The following is a 19,523-nucleotide window of genomic DNA, read 5'->3' on the forward strand; positions in this document are numbered from 1 at the left end:
GCCTGGTGGACAGATGAGGTGGAAGAAAACCCTGGCTTTTGTGTGGATGGAATATAAGATTCTTGTAAAAGCCACCTCTGTGGCTCTACTCACTTTTGAGCATGAGATCTCTGCTGGATCAGACCAGAGGATCAGACCCACACCATTTTTTAATTTGCAGAATACAGCACCATGCCCAGCAGTGCAGGACACTATGATGGGGAGGTTTGGCCGCTGGACAACAGGGTGGGAGGCCTGATCACTTAAAGGAAAGCCTGGCCAAACTGGGATGCATTTGTTTGTATGTGGACATGCAAGAAACTGCTTTTTCCTGAGCCACACCAATGGATCATCTAGCTCAGTAAAGGTAAAGGTACCCCTGACCATTAGGTCCAGTTGTGGCCGACTCTGGGGTTGCGGCGCTCATCTCGCTTTACTGGCCGAGGGAGCCGGCGTACAGCTTCCGGGTCATGTGGCCAGCATGACTAAGCTGCTCCTGGCAAACCAGAGCAGCGCACGAAAACGCCATTTACCTTCCCGCCGGAGCGGTACCTATTTATCTACTTGCACATCTAGCTCAGTTCTGTAAATACTGTCTGGCAGTGGCTCTTCAGAGTTTCAGATGAGAGTCTCTCCCAGTCCTACCTGGAGATGCAATTGGGGATCAAACGTGGAGTCTTCTGCAGGCAGGGCAGATGCTCTACCACCGATCTGTGCCCCCCTCCCTTACAGGAATTTGTCTAACCCCCTTTTAAAGTTAACCAAATTGGTGGCCATCATATTGCTGTTGTCAAGTGGAAACTGCCAGCCCCAAGAGAGGAGAAAACAAGAGATGTACACAGATGGGCATCTTGGTCCTCCTACCTATGCCCATCCTACAGGTGATTTTAATAGCCTAACTATAATCATTTATACTCAGAAATAATTGGTCCTCCTGCTTAATCCAATGGGGTTTATATACTTAGGTAAACATGGCTGGAAAGTGTCACTTACTACATTCAGTCTAACAGGCAAGCCTCTACTGCTGAAATGTTTTTCAGAGCCCAGTGTCTATTTCCTTTTCCACAAGCCAGTTTTTCCTCTTCTACTCACAAGCCATGCTCCAGGTCTGTATTGAGGATCTGCTTTAATCTTTTCAGGCTTTCCAGGATCTATTACTGCTATAAGCTAGGAGGAGCTCTTCTCTGTATTCTTTGGTCAAAGGGTCACACCAGCAGTAAATATCCAAGAAACTAGGTTTACACAGCAGCTCCACACCTAAAGCACATGACTTCCTTTCCCCAATAATCCTGGGAACTGTAGTCTCACAGAGCTGCAATTCTCAGCAGCTTTATCAAACTGGTTCCCAGATTCATAAAATTAATATATTCAGCAAACTCAATAGCACCTCCAGCAAGCTTTTGGGGTAATTTTGCTTTCTTTTTTAAAATAATTTTTATTAAGTTTTCCGTTTTACAATTTCAAATACTTATTTTACATCCTTGAAGTATCAGGGACTTCCCTTCTTCTCTTTCTAGGGTTCATTTTACATATCTTAAATCCCTGCATATTTTACAAAAACAATACCAATCAGCTTTCCATTATTGCATCCTTCAAAATTTACTTATTTTACACTGTTGAATTTATCTTAATGCTGCCAACGTTTTCAGCTATGTACAATTATTTTCCATATAGTCAATAAACTTTTTCCAATCTTCTTAAAACAGATGGTCTTCTTGTTCTCTTATTCTGTATGTTAAGTCTGCAAGTTGCACATATTCTGTCAACTTAAGTTGCCATACTTCTTTGGTTGGGACCTCGCTCCATTATTCCATTTGGTTGGGACCTTGCTAACAAAACACGGGCTGCAGTTGTTGCATACATAAATAACCTTATCTCATTTGAGATTCAGGTACATAGCCATGTTGGTCTGATGCAGTCAAAATAAATTTTAAAAATTGTCCAGTAGCACCTTAGAGACCAACTAAATTTGTTCTGGGTATAAGCTTTTGTGTGCATAACAGAACAATCCTAACTCTAGAAAGTTGGCAGAATTTATGATGACATAGATCACACCAGCTTAAGTTGTCCCTATTCCAGAATCTGCTCAGGATCAAGTTAGAGGAATTCAACTTTTACCACCCTTTCTGCCGGCTGTGTTCCACTGGGTTGCTAGGTCATGATAAGCACACGAAGGCTTATACCCAGAACAAACTTAGTTGGTCTCTAAGGTGCTACTGGACAATTTTTTTACTTATCTCATTTGGTAATTTGGTTTTCCATTTGGTAATATTTCCATTTGGTAATTAAACTGTATGGATAATTCTGAACAGAACTAATTGCAAATTGTTCGCCTGATCCACAGGAATATCAGTGTGCCACCCACAAATCCCCCATTCAAAAGTACCCCTGCGGCTGAAGCAAGATCTGTCTAGCTCCCAATGGCAATCTGAAGCCTGCTTTTGCCCAGTTTGCACTTTTAAAAATTAAAATCTCCAAACCAAACAACAAAACTCTTTCCTCCCCACACACATTAGATAACAACTGAATCAGAAACAACAGGTAGCAAACACAACCCTAAATAATCTACTAAATTAAATGGGGAATTCAAGCGGATTTAGGATGGCAGCCTAAAATGCTAGATTCCTTCATTGCTGTAAACCAGCAGCTCCCACGTCTGCCCCAAGCAACCCGGAAGTGAGTCCTGTGTGCGTGAATCTATCCCTTACAAGTCTATGTTGGAGGCACGCCCTCTGCGCTATGTCTCCCATCGCTCCCCCTGGTGCTGACGTCATTAGCAAGCGCCCGCTCTCCGTCTCCTTACATCCGCTTCCGGCACCGAGAGAGCGACCGAAGTCTTCTAGTCGAGAAGAGGCGGCGACATGGCGACGGCGGCAGCGGTCGTGCTCGGAAAGGCCTCCCGGCAGCTGGTGGCTCCAACTCCGCGGGCCGGGCTGAAGCGGCTCCTCTCGGCGGCAGCGGCGTCGGGCCACGGCGAGGCCGGGTCCAGTAAGTGGGGCCTGTGATCGGGTGACCTTGCGGGGAAGAGGGCGGTCCTGCCGGCGCCGCCAAGAAGGAGAGCGGGCGGGGGGGGGGGTGGACAAGGCCGCCTCTGGGCACCGAACAAAGGAAGCTGCCTTGTGCCGAGCCAGGTCCCTGGTCCATTTGGCTTGGTGCTGTCTACACGTGCTGGCAGCTCTCCTGGGTTCCAGGCTGGGAATCTATTCCCAACCTTATGCAGAGAGCTAGTTACAAAGCAGAGACATCACCTTGCCAACAAAGGTCCGTATAGTAAAAGCTATGGTTTCCCAGTAGTGATGTATGGAAGTGAGAGCTGGACCATAAAGAAGGCTGATCGTCGAAGAATTGATGCTTTTGAATTATAATGCTGGAGGAGACTCTTGAGAGTCCCATGGACTGCAAGAAGATCAAACCTCTCCATCCTTAAGGAAATCAGCCCTGAGTGCTCACTGGAAGGACAGATCCTGAAGCTGAGGCTCCAAGACTTTGGCCACCTCATGAGAAGAGAAGACTCCCTGGAAAAGACCCTGATGTTGGGAAAGATGGAGGGCACAAGGAGAAGGGGATGACAGAGGATGAGATGGATGGACAGTGTTCTCGAAGCTACCAGCATGAGTTTGACCAAACTGCAGGAGGCAGTGGAAGACAGGAGTGCCTGGCGTGCTCTGGTCCATGGGGTCACGAAGAGTCGGACACGACTAAACAACAACAAAGCCGTGTCGGTCTGCCATAGTCGAAACAAAATATTTTAAAAAAAAAAATTATTTCCAGTAGCAGCATAGAGACCACCTAAGTTAGTTATTCCTTCCAGTAGCATCTTAGAGACCAGCTAAGTTAGTTATTGGTATGAGCTTTCGTGTGCCTGCTTCCCCAAAAGGATCATAGGAAGCTGCCTTATACCGAGTCGGGCCATTGGTCCATCTAGCCAAGCATTGCCTACACGGACTGGCGGCATCTCTCCAGGGTTTCAAGAAGGGAGTCTTCCCCAGCCATATCTGGAGATAGGATTCAATCCTTATCTGGGATGGAACCTAGGACCTTTTGTATGTAAAGCTGTTGCCCTGCCACTGGCCTACGTTCTTTCTGGTGGCCGCTAAATAGGGCCTCCAAGGTCAGAAGCAGTCTACCAGTTGCTTAGTGCTGGCAATGGAGAAGGACTGCTATTGTGATTCGCTGCTCCCTGTAGGAGGCAGGGGAGAGCTGAGTTGGCAGAGTTAACGGGCTGCAGGAATCAAGAGCATTGGCTGGCTTCACGGTTTTCCCCAGAAATATGATTTTTGCATAGTGGAGACACACACACACACACACACACACACTGATTTGCGATATTTTGCCAGGTCAGAAATTATGAAACCGATATCACAATATGGACTTCAAACCACTTTTGGATTATATATTGATATATCGCCCAGTCCTAGCTGCTAGATCAGACCAAAGGCCCACCCTGCCCAGCAACATCTGGAGGGCACAAGGTTGAGGAGCCTGGTTTAGGCAAGTCAGTGAAGGATAAGGCTATTAATGACTACTAGCTCTGGTTGCTATTCCCCAGTATTGGAGGCAATATAGCTCTGAATAATGATTGCTGGGGGTGAGCATTGTACTCTGGTCCTGCTTTCGGGCTTCCCAGAGAAATCTAGTTGGTTGCTTTGATAACACAATGCCTGTGATCTAATTCAACTAGGTTCTTCTTACATTCATACTCTAAAAAGAGCACAATTTAAGCTGAGGTTCTTTTATTTTTCCTTACTCCCCACCCCCGCCAACCATAAGTGCCTGCAAACTGTTCTGAAACACACTGCTTAAGTTATTGGCCAGTTATTGGCCAGTTGAGAGGAGGGATCCCATTATAAAGAAGCTGACATTCAGGGATTAATTTTATCAGTCCTGTGCTTTTTTTCCCCTTTGCAAAAAAACAGGGCAACCAATCAGTTTCTGCTTGTGTGTGAATTCTTTCCATTAGCTCGCATGTGGAAGATCCTGTCCTTCGTGGTTGCTTTGCCTGGAGTTGCTGTGTGTATGCTGAACTGCTACCTGAAGTCTCAGCAAGAACATGAAAGGCCAGAGTTCATTCCTTATGCCCATCTGCGCCTCCGGACCAAGGTATTGGACTCAAACCTGTCCACAAGCAAGTCTTGTTCTTTATTTATTTGCACCACTTAACAAGGAGATGGCACCAAACTGGATGATGATGCCTTAAGAGGTTTCCAAATCAGTGCAGTTTGGAAAGGTTCAGCCCTCCCATCTGGATGCAAAGCTGCATCCCGTGGTATCTAAACATGCTATTCCCCCGCCTTGGGATCCATCATGCCAGATAGGTTGATGATGAGATCTCAAGAGGCAAACCACTTTCCAAAATTATATAGTAGAGAAAGGTAGTAAATGTTACTGCAAAAGCTGTATTTTATTTAAAAAAAGTAGCTGAAAAAATGGCAATGTTAAAGATCAGCTTAAAAAGCAAAGACAGTCTCCCCCCCCAAAAAAAAAACCACCCCTGCATTGTTTGATTCTGTCTGCTAGGTCTTCTTGCACCCAGCTCTGGCCAGTTGATCTTGGGGTGTCCAATGAAAAATGAAGTGGATCCCACCAGCCTGAGATGTGCCCTGCCCTTCACCCCATAGCCAGTGCCATTTTAGTCCCACTTTATTTTATTTTGTTATCTATCTTTTATTTTACACTAAAACATTTTTAAAGTGCATTTGAAATATATATGTGTTTTGTTTTTTCTAAATGTCCCAATAGCTACTAAAATGGCCCTGTTGGGTCATTGCCTGGGGCCCACCCACATGACTTTGTCCCAGCCACTGGTCTGAACGGAACAGGGTGGGATGTACATACCTAAAGATAAAGAGCTCTAATTTCCATCATGGCTGCTTTAGTTGAGATTCCTGCATTTCAGGAGGTTGGGCTAAAAAGATGACCCCGAGACTCTTTCAGCTCCATGATTCTATGAATCTACAATTCTATACAGTTGTCATTTTAAGCCTTTAGTTTAACTCAGTTGTCCCTAACCTGAGGCCCTCCAGACAGTCTAATGACCATGGCTAAGAGGAATCTTCTAGGAGGGGCTCTCAAGCTCTGGGATAGGTTACCATGTTCAGTGTAGCCAATTCAGGGAGTGGTGTTGACTGAAAGAGCCGTTATCTTTTATAATTTAGTGTCAGCTCTGTCTTCTGTCTCTCGGTTTTGCTGGTAGTTTGTATTTAATTGTAATCTGCTTTGAGTCACTGGTAACTCTGAAACTACTTGTTTCCAAGTTGTCCCTGCTCTGTAGCAGTGACTTCTGATCTAGCCTCCTGTTTGGTGCTAATTAGTGCTTTTCAAGCATCATTTTCAGAATAATTGCTTTTTAAAATAATCTACTGCACCTTTTTCATTTATAAGCTGTTAGAAGTAGTTGAATTCCTGCTTTGTAGCTTGCTAAAAACTTTAATCTCTTCTTTCTATAGCCCTTCCCATGGGGTGATGGGAACCATACTTTCTTCCACAACCCCCATGTTAACGCTCTGCCAACTGGCTATGAAGATGACCATTAAGCAATTGCATCATGCCAGCCATGTGGACCATTTAAGGTAGCTGGACCAAGACCCACGTTGGGACCAGCAGTGCTCTCCATTCCTTATACTATGAAATGATGAAGTTCTGACCTCTAGCAGAATGTATTGTTCCAGAGGTCACATTAAAAAGAAAACACTTTCAAACCAAGTTTTTCTGTGATTTTTCTTAACTATCCTGGGGAAGCTACAATTTTGGTTTAAGACAACTTGAACAGCAGTGGGAAAATGGGAACATGAACCACTGTATGGTTTCCTTATATTCTTTCATGTTTGAGCAGATTATGTTATGAAATGAAGTGATAAATTTTCTCTGTATTGTGCAAAGGGATGAGAAAAGCAGAGAACAGCCACATTTGTTGCTTGCATTCTGATTCTTAACCACTGTATTTCTTATGCGTTAGTTTAGATTAAAATTTTCATGGAAGTAAATATTATTACTTTTGCAACCCAAAACACATTCTTATCCAGCTTATGTTAGGGGAGGGCTAGTACCTCCGGTGAAGGAGCCCAGGGTTCTCCTAATGGTGGGTTTATGCACTAATCACAACCTCCAATACTGAGGAGGGCTACATACTTAAAAGATTATTTGACTAAATGAATTGGTAATTATTGGAATTTTACATAGTGCTCTATATACATACCTATTAAGACAGACCAGTAGCTCTGTTGCAGCTGCGTTGACTGAGGTGGAGATTTGTCTGAGGCCATTGAACTGAATGGATGGCAGAGGCAGGCAAGACTTGAGCTCTGACATTCACAGCTGGTATCTTAGCTACTTATACAGCAAGTATCTTCCCTAGTTCAGGGAAGAGCACCAGCAGTGTAAGCTGTCCACAAGCTGTCCACCTATGATACTCCGAAGCAGTGCTACACAAAGTAAAAGGCCACTACAGTTTTATTTTTTTATTCTTGTTTAATTGTTATTGCACACAGCAGAATGCATACAGCTGATTCATCATATCAGAAGGCACTTTCTGTTGCAAGAACATTTCCAACACTGACAACAGGGCTGCAAGAAGTTGGTTGTAGAATTCTCTGTGGGGTTGTGCAGGTGACCCAACTATTGAATTCAGTCCTTTTAATATGAAACAAACTGCATTTTTCTTTTTAAAAATGCTGCTGGTTGAGGAAAAATTAAAATAAATGCAGATTTAATAGATGGGGTTGAGAAGCCCATTTGCTATGCCCCTAAAGTCCATTAACAATGTGCATGTGGGGGGGTGTCTACACTTCTTATTAATGTTATACTGAAATCCTTTTGCTTAAGAAACTAGACTTGTCAAGGTTGTAAAAGATGGGTGTCAGGCCATCACATAACAAACTTAAAAAAGCTTCACATACAGAGCTGTCCATTTCCTGGTTTTGAGGAGTTTCGATCCAGCTGCCTCTGAACGAACACCGATGCATTTTAGCTACTATGGTAAGATTGTATGACACTAGATGCTTGTTGATATCAGCTACCAACTTGTTTCAATTCTAGATTTCCTCCTACAGGTTTATAAATCAGGCAACAAGTTAAAACAATGCTGGCTCATTTTAATAACTTGACTTTGGCCAAGTGAAATGGAGACCCACCTTTTATACATCCATCTTATGCTGTAGACAGACTTCAAGTTTTTGAGGTCAATCCCAACAACACTGTGCTGAAGTTGAAACCTTTCCTCCCTTTGGTAAATAGAAAGCATTGTACCCTTTAAACTTCTACATCTGGCCTGGGCTTCTTGGAATAGCTGAACAAACAGACACAGAACGAGGCCAACTTCCTCAGAGGCACAGTATTTCTCCAGCAGTATTTCACTGAATATGGTATCCTTTAACGTTAGGTTTAACTTACAGCCCAAGTGGAATTCTCTGCTACCACTAGAAGTGGAATTGACAAACAGAAAGTAAAATCCCAACAGAACACATTGATTAATGTATGAGATTGACCCTGACATTCATTTTAACAGTTGCAGTTAAGATTTACATAAATAAAAACAACTGGTTGATCAAAAACCAGGAATGAGTTTCTTCCCAACTCCTTTGTTAGAAATACATTCAGTTGTAAATCGGGAGAATCCCACTCTGCACATGATAAAACCCACAATACGTCAGTAGATATAAAGCTTGCTACTAGATTAATGAGGCAGATGTTCATGGGCTGAACATAGCTATAGTTCATGGGCAACATAGCTATAGTCCTTGTCCAGCAGCCAACTGGATTTAGCATGCCGGTGTGGGTTCAGAATATTTTTTTCTGTGACCATCATGGTCAAGAAGAGTTTTCCGACTTCCCTTTGCTGGGGCCCATGAATTCCAGTCCTTCAATGGGGATGTCTTTCTCCTTAATAGCTTTCTGGAAGAAGCAAAAAGGCAAGCATATTTTAATATTTACAAATATGGTCTAAAAAGTAACCAAATTATAAAAAAACCACAAAGCGCTGAATTCAGCATTCTCTGCCCACTAGTGCAAGGGTGAGAATTAATGCTCCACAACAGAGAAATCCAGTGCAACAGCTGTGCTAGCCGAAACTTGTTACATGGCAGATACATTACCAACCACCTACTGTATTTTTCGCCCTATAGGACACACTTTTCCCCCCCCAAAAATGAAGGGGCGAATGCAGGCTTTTGCTGAAGCCTAGAGAGCAAGAGAGGTCGGTGCGCACCGACCCCTTTCGCTCTCCAGGCTTCGGGAAGCTATCCGCAAGCCTTGGGAGCCCGCGGGAGTTCCCGCCAGGCTCCCTAGGCTTGTGGAGAGCTGCCTGCATCCCGAAGCCTGGGGCGCGCTGAGCTCAGCGTACCCCAGGCTTCGGGCTTCGCGCAGCTCTGCATCCCTAAGCCTGGGGCGCACTGAGCTCAGCGCGCCCCAGGCTTTGTGCACCTCTGCACAAGCCGTGGGAGCCCGGCGCGACTTCGCGCCCGGCTCCCACGGCTTGCGGAGAGCTGCCTGCATCCCTGCGGATAGCAGCCTGTTCTGGGGGCTGGGGAAAAATATTTTTTTTTCTTTATCCCCCCCCAAAAAAAAAAACTAGGTGCGCCCTATGGGGTGAAAAATACAGTAATTTTGCATTCTCAAGTTCAACAGTGATCCACTGCTGCAAAGCATTTCACCAGTGAAACTAGTATACTTATAAGTGACCTTAACTTAGAACTGCATCTGATAAAGCCCCCAAATTCCGTATTATGCTTAGGACAGTGGTTTCCCTATTTGTATAGAGAGAATTGCAAAATTTGGGGCTAGAGGCAAAATTGTTCCCTATGTCTGAAGCTCCTTCCTAAAATTGTGTACACATTCCTAAAATGTCCCCGGATACATTCTGAGGGCACATGCAGGTCTGGGTGTGATCAGTGCCTGGAGGAGAGAATGTCTAGCACCTAAATGTGCACCACCGTGGGTGACATGGAGGAAGAAAAGTGGAATATAAAGAAATTTGCAAAGTATTTGCAAACGCATTCCTCATGCCTGGCTATTGTCTATGCTGGATTGTAAGCTTCCCGAGGTCAGGGATCCATCCACAGAACATTAAAAGCAAAAATATGGTAATAGCACTGTATAAACAGCAACAACTACACAAACAGCATTAAAGTGAGGACATATACTATTATAGCAATTGCTGTAATGACTATAACTTTCTCGTTCCCTTGCAAGACACCTGCACAAACATGTTATTGCGGGGATTACCTATTACATTATTGCTTGTGTAAAAGCAAAACACAAAATGGCACTCGGGGAAAAAACAAAAAGTTGTTCTCCTATAGTTCAACCTCTTTCCCTGCCAAAAAACCATAGGCTGCCACCCCTGTCATAAACTATGCTACCCAGATTGTGTGGGCAGAGAGCCAGTGTGGTGTAGCGGTAGTCTCGTAATCTGGGGAACCGGGTTCGCGTCTCCGCTCCTCCACCTGCAGCTGCTGGGTGACCTTGGGCCAGTCACGCTTCTTTGAAGTCTCTCAGCCCCACTCACCTCACAGAGTGTTTGTTGTGGGGGAGGAAGGGAAAGGAGAATGTTAGCCGCTTTGAGACTCCTGAAGGGGAGTGAAAGGCAGGATATCAAATCCAAACTCTTCTTCTTCTTCTTGTGACTCCTACACTGCAGGGGGTTGGAGTGGATGACCCTCGGGGTTCCTTCCAACTCTACAATTCTATGATTGTGACTTCCAGAGTTTTGTGTGATGTATGCATGTTGATCAGTTCTGCCTCCACCAACCAGTTGTTCTATTAGGGTCTGGGGGAGGGGGTAAGTGTACAATTATTGCAGCCTGAGCCTCTCACTAGAAGTTCCAGGGACTGATTTTGAGACCTGGTGAATATGTTGCCCTTTACTCAACCCTTCCTCTAAGGATCACAAAGCAGTGTACCCAACTCTCCTCCTCCCCCATTCCCCCACAATAATCCTGAGGGTGAGAGGTAGCAACTGGCCCAAGGAGCTTAATGACCAAATAGGGAATTTTGAACTTGGATCAACCCAGCCCTAGTCCAACCTAGGTTGCGCTACTCTAGTGCCCTCCAGATGTTTTGGACTACAATTCTCATAAGCCCCAGTCACTTTACTTAATTGTCTCAATAGAAAAAAGTGTATTTAGACACAGGGGAAAAAAGATTAGAATCATATACCACAGAATGTGGAACTCGTAAAACATAGACCAGGCTTGGCCAACCCGGTAGCCTCCAGAAGTCCTGGACCACAACTCCCATCAGCACGAGACAACAGTCCATAGTGCAGTCTTTGACAATCTGTCACCTTCCAGATGTTCGGGACAACTCCCACCAGCTGCAATTGGTGTGGCTGTAGTCCAAAACATCTGGAGACTACTCTAACTACTACCACATTTTTTCTACAGTGCAAAAGCAAGTGTTTTTCTGTTCGTAAACATGCTCCCCATTTTCTCTCTCTGCAACCCATGCAAAGTACTGTATTTTTCCATGTAAAAGATTAGGTTTTTTAATGAAAAAGTTAGGTGTGTCTTATACATGGGGGCATCTTATACACAGAAAAATATGGGCAGTATCTTGTCTGACTTCACTTAAAGGAAGACCTGCACGCCCTCCCCCACTGACCACCACCAAGCACACCCTGCCTGAGGTCCCCTAACAGAGATGAGAGCCACATCTTGCATTTAAAGAAGTATCATACCACTTTAAAGGACCATGACTTCCCCCAAAGAATCCTGGGAACTGTAGTTTGTCAAGGGTGCTGAGTTTTTGCATTTCTACCCCACCTATTTCTCGAAGGAGCTCAAAGTGGTGCGCAGAATTCTCCCCTTCCTCATTTGATCCACACAACAACCCTATGAGATCGGTTAGGCTGAGAGGGAGTGACTGGCCTCAAGGTACATCCAATGACCTTCCTGGCCCAATGGGGATTTGAATCTTGTTCTCCCAGGTCCTGGTAGTCTGATTTGCTAACCACTAAACCACGCTGACTCTCAGATTTGTTAAGAGACCGCCGAATTCCCTTTCTGGAACGACAATTCCCAGAATGGCTTCACCATCACAGGGGACTCTGGGAATGGCAGCTACATGAGGCAAGCAGAAGCATCTCCTAACAGCCCGCAGCACCCTGAACATACTGAGGTTTCTAGAGTTCTGAGCTGTGACCATCACAGTGTTATTGTAGCTTTTAAGCGGTTCAGATATGTGTTTTGAGAGCTGGTTGGGCGTTATGTTCAAGAGTGCTGGACTCATAGCTGACAACTTTTCGCTTTTTTTAAGGGAAATTTCCTTATTCCGAATAGGATTCCTCGCAAGAAAAGGGAAAAGTTGACAGCTATGGCTGGACTGGACCATCGAGCTTACTTGGGTGACCCTGAGGAAGTCCCAGCCTCGCAACCTCACCCAGAGGATTAAATGAGATTGGGGGGAGGCGACTATGTTCCAGCTCCTTAGAGGAAATAAAGTGAGACAGAAAGGCAAGAAATAGCGCTTTAAACGCGAGGTGCAGATGCAGCCGAAGCCTGAAGCGCAAGCCCCGCCGCCCCGACCTCTGCATGCGCTCAGAGGTGCCCTCCCTTGCCTGGACGCAGAGCTGGTAGCGCTTGAAGAGTTGGGCGCAGGGGTCTCCGCTGCCGTCGCCGCCCTCGCCCTTCAGGAACTTCTCGGCGAACCAGCGGTTGAAGCACTGGTCGTACTCCCGCTTCATCTCCGTGCAGGCCTCGCCGACGCTGTTCATGGCGACCGCAGCACCGAACCTCCAAGCGCGAACCCGGAAGTAAGCGTGACTTCCGCCTTTGGCGCACGGAAGCGGGGTTATGTGCCGACGCGCTTCCGGAGCGCCCGGCCAGAGGAAGGCATGTGGGCTCGGCGGCTCGCCCGTGTTTTCCGTGCGGGGTTTTGCTCCCAGGCTGGAGTTCCTGAAGGGGGTCTCCCCGCGCCGCCTAGGGAAGCAGGGGCTCCCCGGGTGAGTAAAAGGCCCGGCGGCGCCTAAGCAGAGCTTGTCCCCAGAAATACGAGGAAGTGACATAGGAGAGAGTGCTTCTGAGCGTGTGTAGAGGTCTTTTAAACAAAAACAAAAAGGTGGGTTCTTGGACATATAGCTTAAGGGCTCTCAAATTGTAGTGATGACAGTGATGCATTAATTGCATTTGTTGGCCACCTTTCCTCCAAGGAGCTCAAGGTGATTTACAAGGTTCTTCCTATTATATAATTATCATGCAGTCATGGTTCAGTGACTATAGCAGCTGCATTGCATGCAGGATAGTTCAACCACCAATGGCATCTCCAGTTAGGGCTGGGCGAGTCTCCTTGTCTGAAACCCTGGAGAGTCATTGCCTGACAGTGTAAGCAATACTGAGCTAGACAGACCAAGGGTGTGTGAAGCCGCTTCCTATGTTCCATGTACATCACAGGGTGGAATACCTCAGGCCCTGGGGCTGATTGCGGGTTTCTGAATCTATCAGGTCCTCAAGATTCTGCCCATGTCATGCCTCTCACAGGCTCTGCTTGAGTGCCTTTTCTGGCTGGAATATGCCATTGAACTGTGATCATGCCTCTTCCTTACCTGGATGGAGGATCAGATCAGAAGAATCAGCAGCAGACATTAGCCATAGCAATAAAATAAAATGTACTGAAGATAGAGGTAAAAACTTAACTATACAAAATACATTTTGTATTACATCAATAATCAAACAATAGATCTTATTCTAATTGCGCTTGCTAAAAACCTAGCAGTTTTTGCTGTCAGCAGAACCTGGGTGGAGGGTGTGTGTATACAACATAACCTATGGCTTGTGCATGGTTGGAATATACCCTTACTTTCCTTCCAGTAGGATTTATGTTCTCTGATATTCACTGTTTATATAAGGTAAATGCTGTCCTCTGTTCCAATTATTACTGAATTCAGGAAAGTTTGGCTTGTTTAAATATTTCAGCTGTGTGGGTTTTAACAAGTTTATGCAATCGATACTGGAGTTCCAAACATGTATACGTACTTGGAAGCAACAGAAAGAGCAACAAGTATATAAAGCCAAGAGAAACTGCAATACAAATTTCCTTCCAAATGTTGTTTTTAAAGAAAAAAATGGATTTTCAGAAAGAAACAGATGTGATTCTGTACAAGTTGCTTTATGTTATCATTTCCCAAGGACCTCTTTGCAGGATCTAATTGCATTACTTTTCCTCTTCCAGAATAAAAAAGTAACTTTGGAATTGCTTGATCACCTGGAGCGCCTGGCACTTGTCGATTTCCGCAATCAGGAAGGTGTGGAGCGTTTGGAAAAAGCCATTGAATTTGCTGAAAAACTCCATGCAGTTAATACAGATGGAGTAGAGCCGATGGATTCAGTACTGGAAGACAGGTAAGTATCAGGATCACTTGCATATCAGCTGTTAAAATTTTCCCTATTGGTCCAGCAGGGAAAGTCTTGAATTTTTCTGAAATTGGTACAGGATATTCCTGTGAACACTTATTCCTCATCATCATAACCAGAGAGTAAATAAACATCAGAGAAAGCATGTGGAGAAGATAGCCCATAAGGCTTGTTGCCACAAATCATGTTGATTGCTTTTGAAGTAAAGAACAACACACTTGAATCCTTGGGGGGGGGGGGGCAGGTGGTGTAGCCTGATCCTTAGGTGACAAGCATTGTGGTAAACTGCTTCAATTCTGTATGTATCCCAACTACCTCCACAATGTTGAATAATTATTTGTTCTCCTCAGGTATCTGTACCTCAGGGAAGATGAAGTCACAGAAGGCAACTGTGCAGAGGAGCTACTGGAGAAAGCCAAGGAGACCGTTGAAGACTATTTTGTAGCTCCACCAGGTATTATCTTGCATCAGATATGCAGTCAAGGCTTTGATGTAGTTTTGACATTTCTAGACCTCTTCAAGTTTAAGAGTATGTGTTAGACAGAGTTTATTAACAATCACATCCTAACTAATTTCAGTTAAATAATGACAATCTCCAATTCAGCTAATGTACAAGAGAGATTAAGAGCAAGTCTGTCTTTTAACGTGGGGTCCTCCAAGCAACCCTGAATTATGCAAATAAACAGTTGAATTTGCACAGCTTTTGATGTCCTGCACAGTAATTTTGCTAGTACAGTTGTACCTCGGGTTACAGACGCTTCAGGTTACAGACTCCACTAACCCAGAAATAGTACCTTGGGTTAAGAACTTTGCTTCAGGATGAGAACAGAAATTGTGCGGTGGTGGTGCAGTGGCAGCAGAGGGAGGCCCCATTAGCTAAAGTGGTACCTCAGGTCACGAACAGTTTCAGGTTAAGAACGGACCTCCAGAACAAATTATGTTCTTAACCCGAGGTACCACTGTACTTGATTTGGATAAGCAACTGTGCAGGGTAGTAGTGTCCCCTAGCCACTGTGGAAAACTTACTCAGAAACCCTTCTACCTTTTGTAGATTTACAATGCCTTGCTTACATCCCAAGCACAGTTTCACCAACACAAGGACTAGATTTTAAAGCTGAGATTCCCAGGAAGCAGAACTCTGCATGCAGTATCTTATTGTTCTGTCTCCACCACCATCCCAGGCATGCATGCTGTACACACCTAATTGTGGAATTACCAAGAAACAGAGTTGCTCCGATAACCCCTAAAGAAGCATTAGTCAGCCCATTTTGCTTAACTATCAGTAACTGAGGCATACATGTTCACCACTGCTAGTTTTACTATGTATTAGATGGTACAAACATTTACTCTGGGTGTAAGAGAGAATGGCTTACGCTGTCAAAGCAAACCTATACTAACAAGCACTTAATTCCAGCCAATTTTATTCTTTGTGTTAGGTAACATCCCTTTACCAGAGCTTGAAAACAGAAGTAGTTTTCCGTGGAAAGAAGAGTCCTAGGCTCTACATCAGATGCCACAATAGACTTCTTCAGCAGCCAGCATCTACTCCATGAAGCTGCATGCAGGATAAACCTTCACCACATCCCTTGTGCAACTTGACTTTTCTCTCTGAAATGACTGCTGTTTCTGTACTGCTTAGGCCTAAGTTATTATTGACTCGGGCATTTTTAAATTGTGTATACAATCCAACAATGAGGGCAACAATCCAACCCAGAGTCAAGTGTCCTTAAACCTGCTTATTTCAATTGGCTTCGGATGTACCCAACACCATTTTTAGTTATGCCAAAAGATTTTCACAACCATAACCCTTTCGCCTGTTCAAAAACAAAACACCCAAAACCAAACTTTCTACTTCTAAAGGGGAAATGGTTTTAGAAAAATGATCGAGAAACCAGATAGCAGAATGTAGCAGATTTCTGAGCTCTGTGTATTGAAAGGAGAGTGATCACAGCAAGGACTGATGTGTCATTGTCCAGTGTTCTGTGTCTGGATAAGCAGACTGGCATATTTGAGGGAGCAGAATCTCAAGGCTATCCAGCTGTCAAAGGTGCCCAAGGATGGAGTGGTTGTCTGTGATGCGCTGAATGATACGAGATGAAAGAGGGGAGACACAGACTTCTGGCAGTTTCTTCCTATCCAGCCCAAGAGAGACTATGGGTTAGCTCACACCTCTCAAAACGTGGGAGAAGTATAGGTGTGATATTTAATGGTACTATAGATTCAGGGAACAGATAGTTATACGCATAAAGGAATCACTATTTTAAAAAACCATACACATAAAAACTTGTGAGAAGTAGACAACAGGCAACAGTAGACAATAGGATATATGTTTTCCTGGAAACATATGGCAGACCTTTGGAACAAGCATGTTGCTCAGTGGTAGTTGTGATACTATTCTAACAGAATGTTGCTGTAGAGTTAATTTATGAGATGGGCTCATGGTTTGGTACTTACAAAACCTATGAGAGCAGACTAGTAATATTTGGCTCAGAAGGGGAATCAAAGGGCACTGAAGCACATTATCAACTATGCAGTATTTGTCATTTTCATATTGGTATATGAATTTCTGCTTCAGAAAAGGAAACTAGTTTTCAAGATACTGTTGAGCTGTATGTAATAAATAATTTGCTGATCTGAAGTGCATTTCCTCATCAATTTGACCTGTTTATGTATAACATATGCAGTCTGACCTTTTATTTATATAGAAATCCATGGACACCGGTAAAGGTAAAGGGACCCCTGACCATTTGGTCTAGTCATGACCGACTCTGGGGTTGCGGCGCTCATCTCGCTTTACTGGCCGAGGGAGCCGGCGTACAGCTTCCGGGTCATGTGGCCAGCATGACTAAGCCACTTCTGGTGAACCAGAGCAGCAAACGGAAACGCCGGTTACCTTCCGACTAGAGCGGTACCTATTTATCTACTTGCACTTTGACGTGCTTTCAAATTGCTAAGTGGGCAGGAGCTGGGACCAAGCAACGGGAGCTCACCCCGTCGCGGGGATTCGAACTACCAACCTTCTGATCGGCAAGTCCTAGGTTCTGTGGTTTAACCCACAGCGCCACCCGCATCGCATGGACACCAGTAGCACAACTCTATTGTATGCATGGATTGGATTGCAGCCTTAACATGATACAGCACACTTAATAGTTTAACTTAGCTCCAAACCTGAGGTTAGGCCTTCTTTACAGCTGTTACAAGGCTTAACAAATATTATCCAGGCCAGCACTTAAATAAATTATCACATAATCGGAGAATGCTCTCTCTGTGGTTGCAGGCAAGATAGAAAAGTCAGCCTCTAAGCATGCAATAGTGTCTTTGCCAGGAAGCCCTCTAGGCTTGAGGCAAATACAACTTCATAGGTATGAAATGGAACATCTCTTGTTTTACGTGTCAACTACTACAAAACATTAATTTCAAAGGTTTACAAGTCAAGTAGCAATGGGGCTTTAATACAGCTTTATTAACTGAATTTATATTCCACCCTTCCTCTCAAAGGAGCAAATGCTTGCATTGCATTTTGATTTTATGTATTTTGTATGTATTTTATATTTCATGTGAACTGCCCTGAGACCTTCGGGTATAGGGTGGTATAGAAATGAAATTAATAATAATTGGGCAGATTTAGTAGTTGGCTAGATGCACAGGAAATACCCCTCTGTGTTTGTCAAGTCTTTGGCCAGAGAAGGAACCTATCCCATTAGTTGTGCTCTGGTGCTGTGCTTCCTATTCCAGCAGCCCCTTCACTAATTCTCCTGCCTTGCCTGTTATCTTTCTTTGATGTTGCCTCATAATAATTTTATTCTTTATACCCTGCCCATCTGGTTTCCCCAGCCACTCTGGGCGGCTTGCAACACATAAAAACATAGTAAAACATCACACATTAAAAACTTCCCAATACAGAGTTGCCTTTAGAAGTCTTCTAAAAGCTGTGTTGTTCTTTATCTCAACATCTGATGGGAGGGTGTTCCACAGGGAGGGCACCACTGCTGAGAAGGCCCTCTACCCAATTCCCTGTAACTTTGCTTCTCAGTGAGGGAATTGCCAGAAGGTCCTTAGAGCTGGACGATAGAGCGTATGGAGCCAAGGCTGTTTAGGGCTTTGTAGATCCTCACCTTGTGCTCAGAAACGTACTGGGGGTCATGAAGTTACAGAGGCCTCTAGAAAAGGCCCTTAAAACTGGGACTTCATAACCAATTTATGTCATGTGCATTTGGCATGTGAAGTCCTACGAGGTCTGTTCTTCCAGTTGTGGACAGTCACTGCTATTCCATACTGGAGCTTGACTGAATGCATCTGTGCTGTATTTTTCTGCTCCACCCATCTCCCCAATTTTTCTAATCTGGCAGGTGCACAAGCACTTCTGTAGCTTTTTTTGTGGTGGGAGGGAGAGAAAACCCAGGAAGTGCACGAGAGCAAATGTTATCAGCTTTAGTTATGTTTTACAAAGGGCAAAACAGAAGATTGTGGGCTTTTCATAGGGACAATTGTAGTTTTTAAAATTTTAATTAATACTCTGGTATTTTGCAAGAGTGATATTTACTTGACATGTAACAGAGAAGTATAAGAGGTGTTCTGCTATAAAGTTCTATTGGTTTTATTTAAAAGTCCAATGTGTGCAACTGCAATATGGGTCTCCAAGATAGTTCCACATATGTCCTCTGCTGAAATGGTTTCAGACATGCCTACTGCATGTGGCAGTCAGTGGAAATAGGCAGGCTCATGTCATTTTTGCTGCCAGAAATGAAACAGCTAGGCTACATTCAGATGAGGAGCAAACGGAAGTAGGGGTGTGGCAATCGGGAACATTCACTAGAGAATAACAGATGTGACAAACTCCCCCCACATGCCGCAAGCATGTTTCCACTCCAGTGGTCACTGTGGATGATTAATGGGTTATTTTCACTTATCAGTTTTTATCCGGATTGTTTGTGAACACGTATGGGCTGGCATTTTTATGAAAACAATGTGTAGATGCTGCAAAAAAATAAAATGCGTAAGCAACACCAATTCCACAATGCACTCCCCATCTGAAAGCACTCAGGGTTATTATATCTGAGCAACTTTTAAATCATATTACTGTAGTGTAAATATTCTGTTGATTCCCCCCCCCCACTACAATACCCGGTTTGACCAGTAGGCTTTGATAAACCCAGGAACAGAAAGGAATTTAAAAGCTGTATTTTACACCAGCTTCCCACC

At 44.3% G+C, this 19,523-nt stretch overlaps 3 protein-coding genes and 2 long non-coding RNA genes across 5 annotated transcripts in view; 4 read left to right on the forward strand and 1 right to left on the reverse strand.

Annotated features, from left to right (window-relative positions):
• LOC309521212 overlaps positions 1-18,238 on the forward strand; it is a 254,515-nt gene extending 236,277 nt beyond the window's left edge. The window contains exon 2 of the long non-coding RNA XR_014214569.1: positions 16,553-18,238. This is a non-coding gene — a long non-coding RNA (uncharacterized lncRNA). The remainder of the gene's footprint in view (positions 1-16,552) is intronic.
• Positions 2,774-6,677, forward strand: COX6A1 (cytochrome c oxidase subunit 6A1). The gene is made up of 3 exons (XM_082203535.1): positions 2,774-2,967; positions 4,940-5,079; positions 6,426-6,677. Exons 1-3 carry the CDS (start codon positions 2,841-2,843, stop codon positions 6,510-6,512), a joined length of 354 nt encoding a protein of 117 aa, XP_082059661.1. The 5' UTR covers positions 2,774-2,840; the 3' UTR covers positions 6,513-6,677.
• Positions 2,982-4,770, forward strand: LOC309521214. The gene is made up of 2 exons (XR_014214571.1): positions 2,982-4,474; positions 4,509-4,770. It is a non-coding gene; the product is annotated as an uncharacterized lncRNA (long non-coding RNA).
• On the reverse strand, positions 8,697-12,740 carry TRIAP1 (TP53 regulated inhibitor of apoptosis 1). Its single transcript, XM_082203539.1, has 2 exons — positions 12,530-12,740; positions 8,697-8,868 (listed from the first exon to the last, which is right to left on the reverse strand). The coding sequence occupies exons 1-2, from the start codon at positions 12,683-12,685 to the stop codon at positions 8,785-8,787; spliced, it is 240 nt and encodes a 79-aa protein (XP_082059665.1). The 5' UTR covers positions 12,686-12,740; the 3' UTR covers positions 8,697-8,784.
• Positions 12,537-16,959, forward strand: GATC (glutamyl-tRNA amidotransferase subunit C). Its single transcript, XM_082203540.1, has 4 exons — positions 12,537-12,913; positions 14,140-14,309; positions 14,672-14,775; positions 15,758-16,959. The coding sequence occupies exons 1-4, from the start codon at positions 12,806-12,808 to the stop codon at positions 15,817-15,819; spliced, it is 444 nt and encodes a 147-aa protein (XP_082059666.1). The 5' UTR covers positions 12,537-12,805; the 3' UTR covers positions 15,820-16,959.
• Positions 18,239-19,523: the final 1,285 nt, after the last annotated feature.

The sequence above is a fragment of the Podarcis vaucheri genome (genome assembly GCF_965113315.1).
Source record: "Podarcis vaucheri genome assembly, chromosome: 16".
Lineage (NCBI taxonomy): Eukaryota > Metazoa > Chordata > Lepidosauria > Squamata > Lacertidae > Podarcis > Podarcis vaucheri.

Coding starts and splice junctions, on each gene's coding strand:
- COX6A1 (XM_082203535.1), top strand. CDS start 2,841: ATGGCGACGGCGGCAGCGGTCGTGCTCGGAAAGGCCTCCCGGCAGCTG. Junction 2,968..4,939: donor CCACGGCGAGGCCGGGTCCA/GTAAGTGGGGCC, acceptor TCTTTCCATTAG/CTCGCATGTGGAAGATCCTG. Junction 5,080..6,425: donor ATCTGCGCCTCCGGACCAAG/GTATTGGACTCA, acceptor TTCTTTCTATAG/CCCTTCCCATGGGGTGATGG.
- TRIAP1 (XM_082203539.1), bottom strand. CDS start 12,685: ATGAACAGCGTCGGCGAGGCCTGCACGGAGATGAAGCGGGAGTACGAC. Junction 8,869..12,529: donor GCTACCAGCTCTGCGTCCAG/GCAAGGGAGGGC, acceptor TGCTTCTTCCAG/AAAGCTATTAAGGAGAAAGA.
- GATC (XM_082203540.1), top strand. CDS start 12,806: ATGTGGGCTCGGCGGCTCGCCCGTGTTTTCCGTGCGGGGTTTTGCTCC. Junction 12,914..14,139: donor GGGAAGCAGGGGCTCCCCGG/GTGAGTAAAAGG, acceptor TTCCTCTTCCAG/AATAAAAAAGTAACTTTGGA. Junction 14,776..15,757: donor CTATTTTGTAGCTCCACCAG/GTATTATCTTGC, acceptor TCTTTGTGTTAG/GTAACATCCCTTTACCAGAG.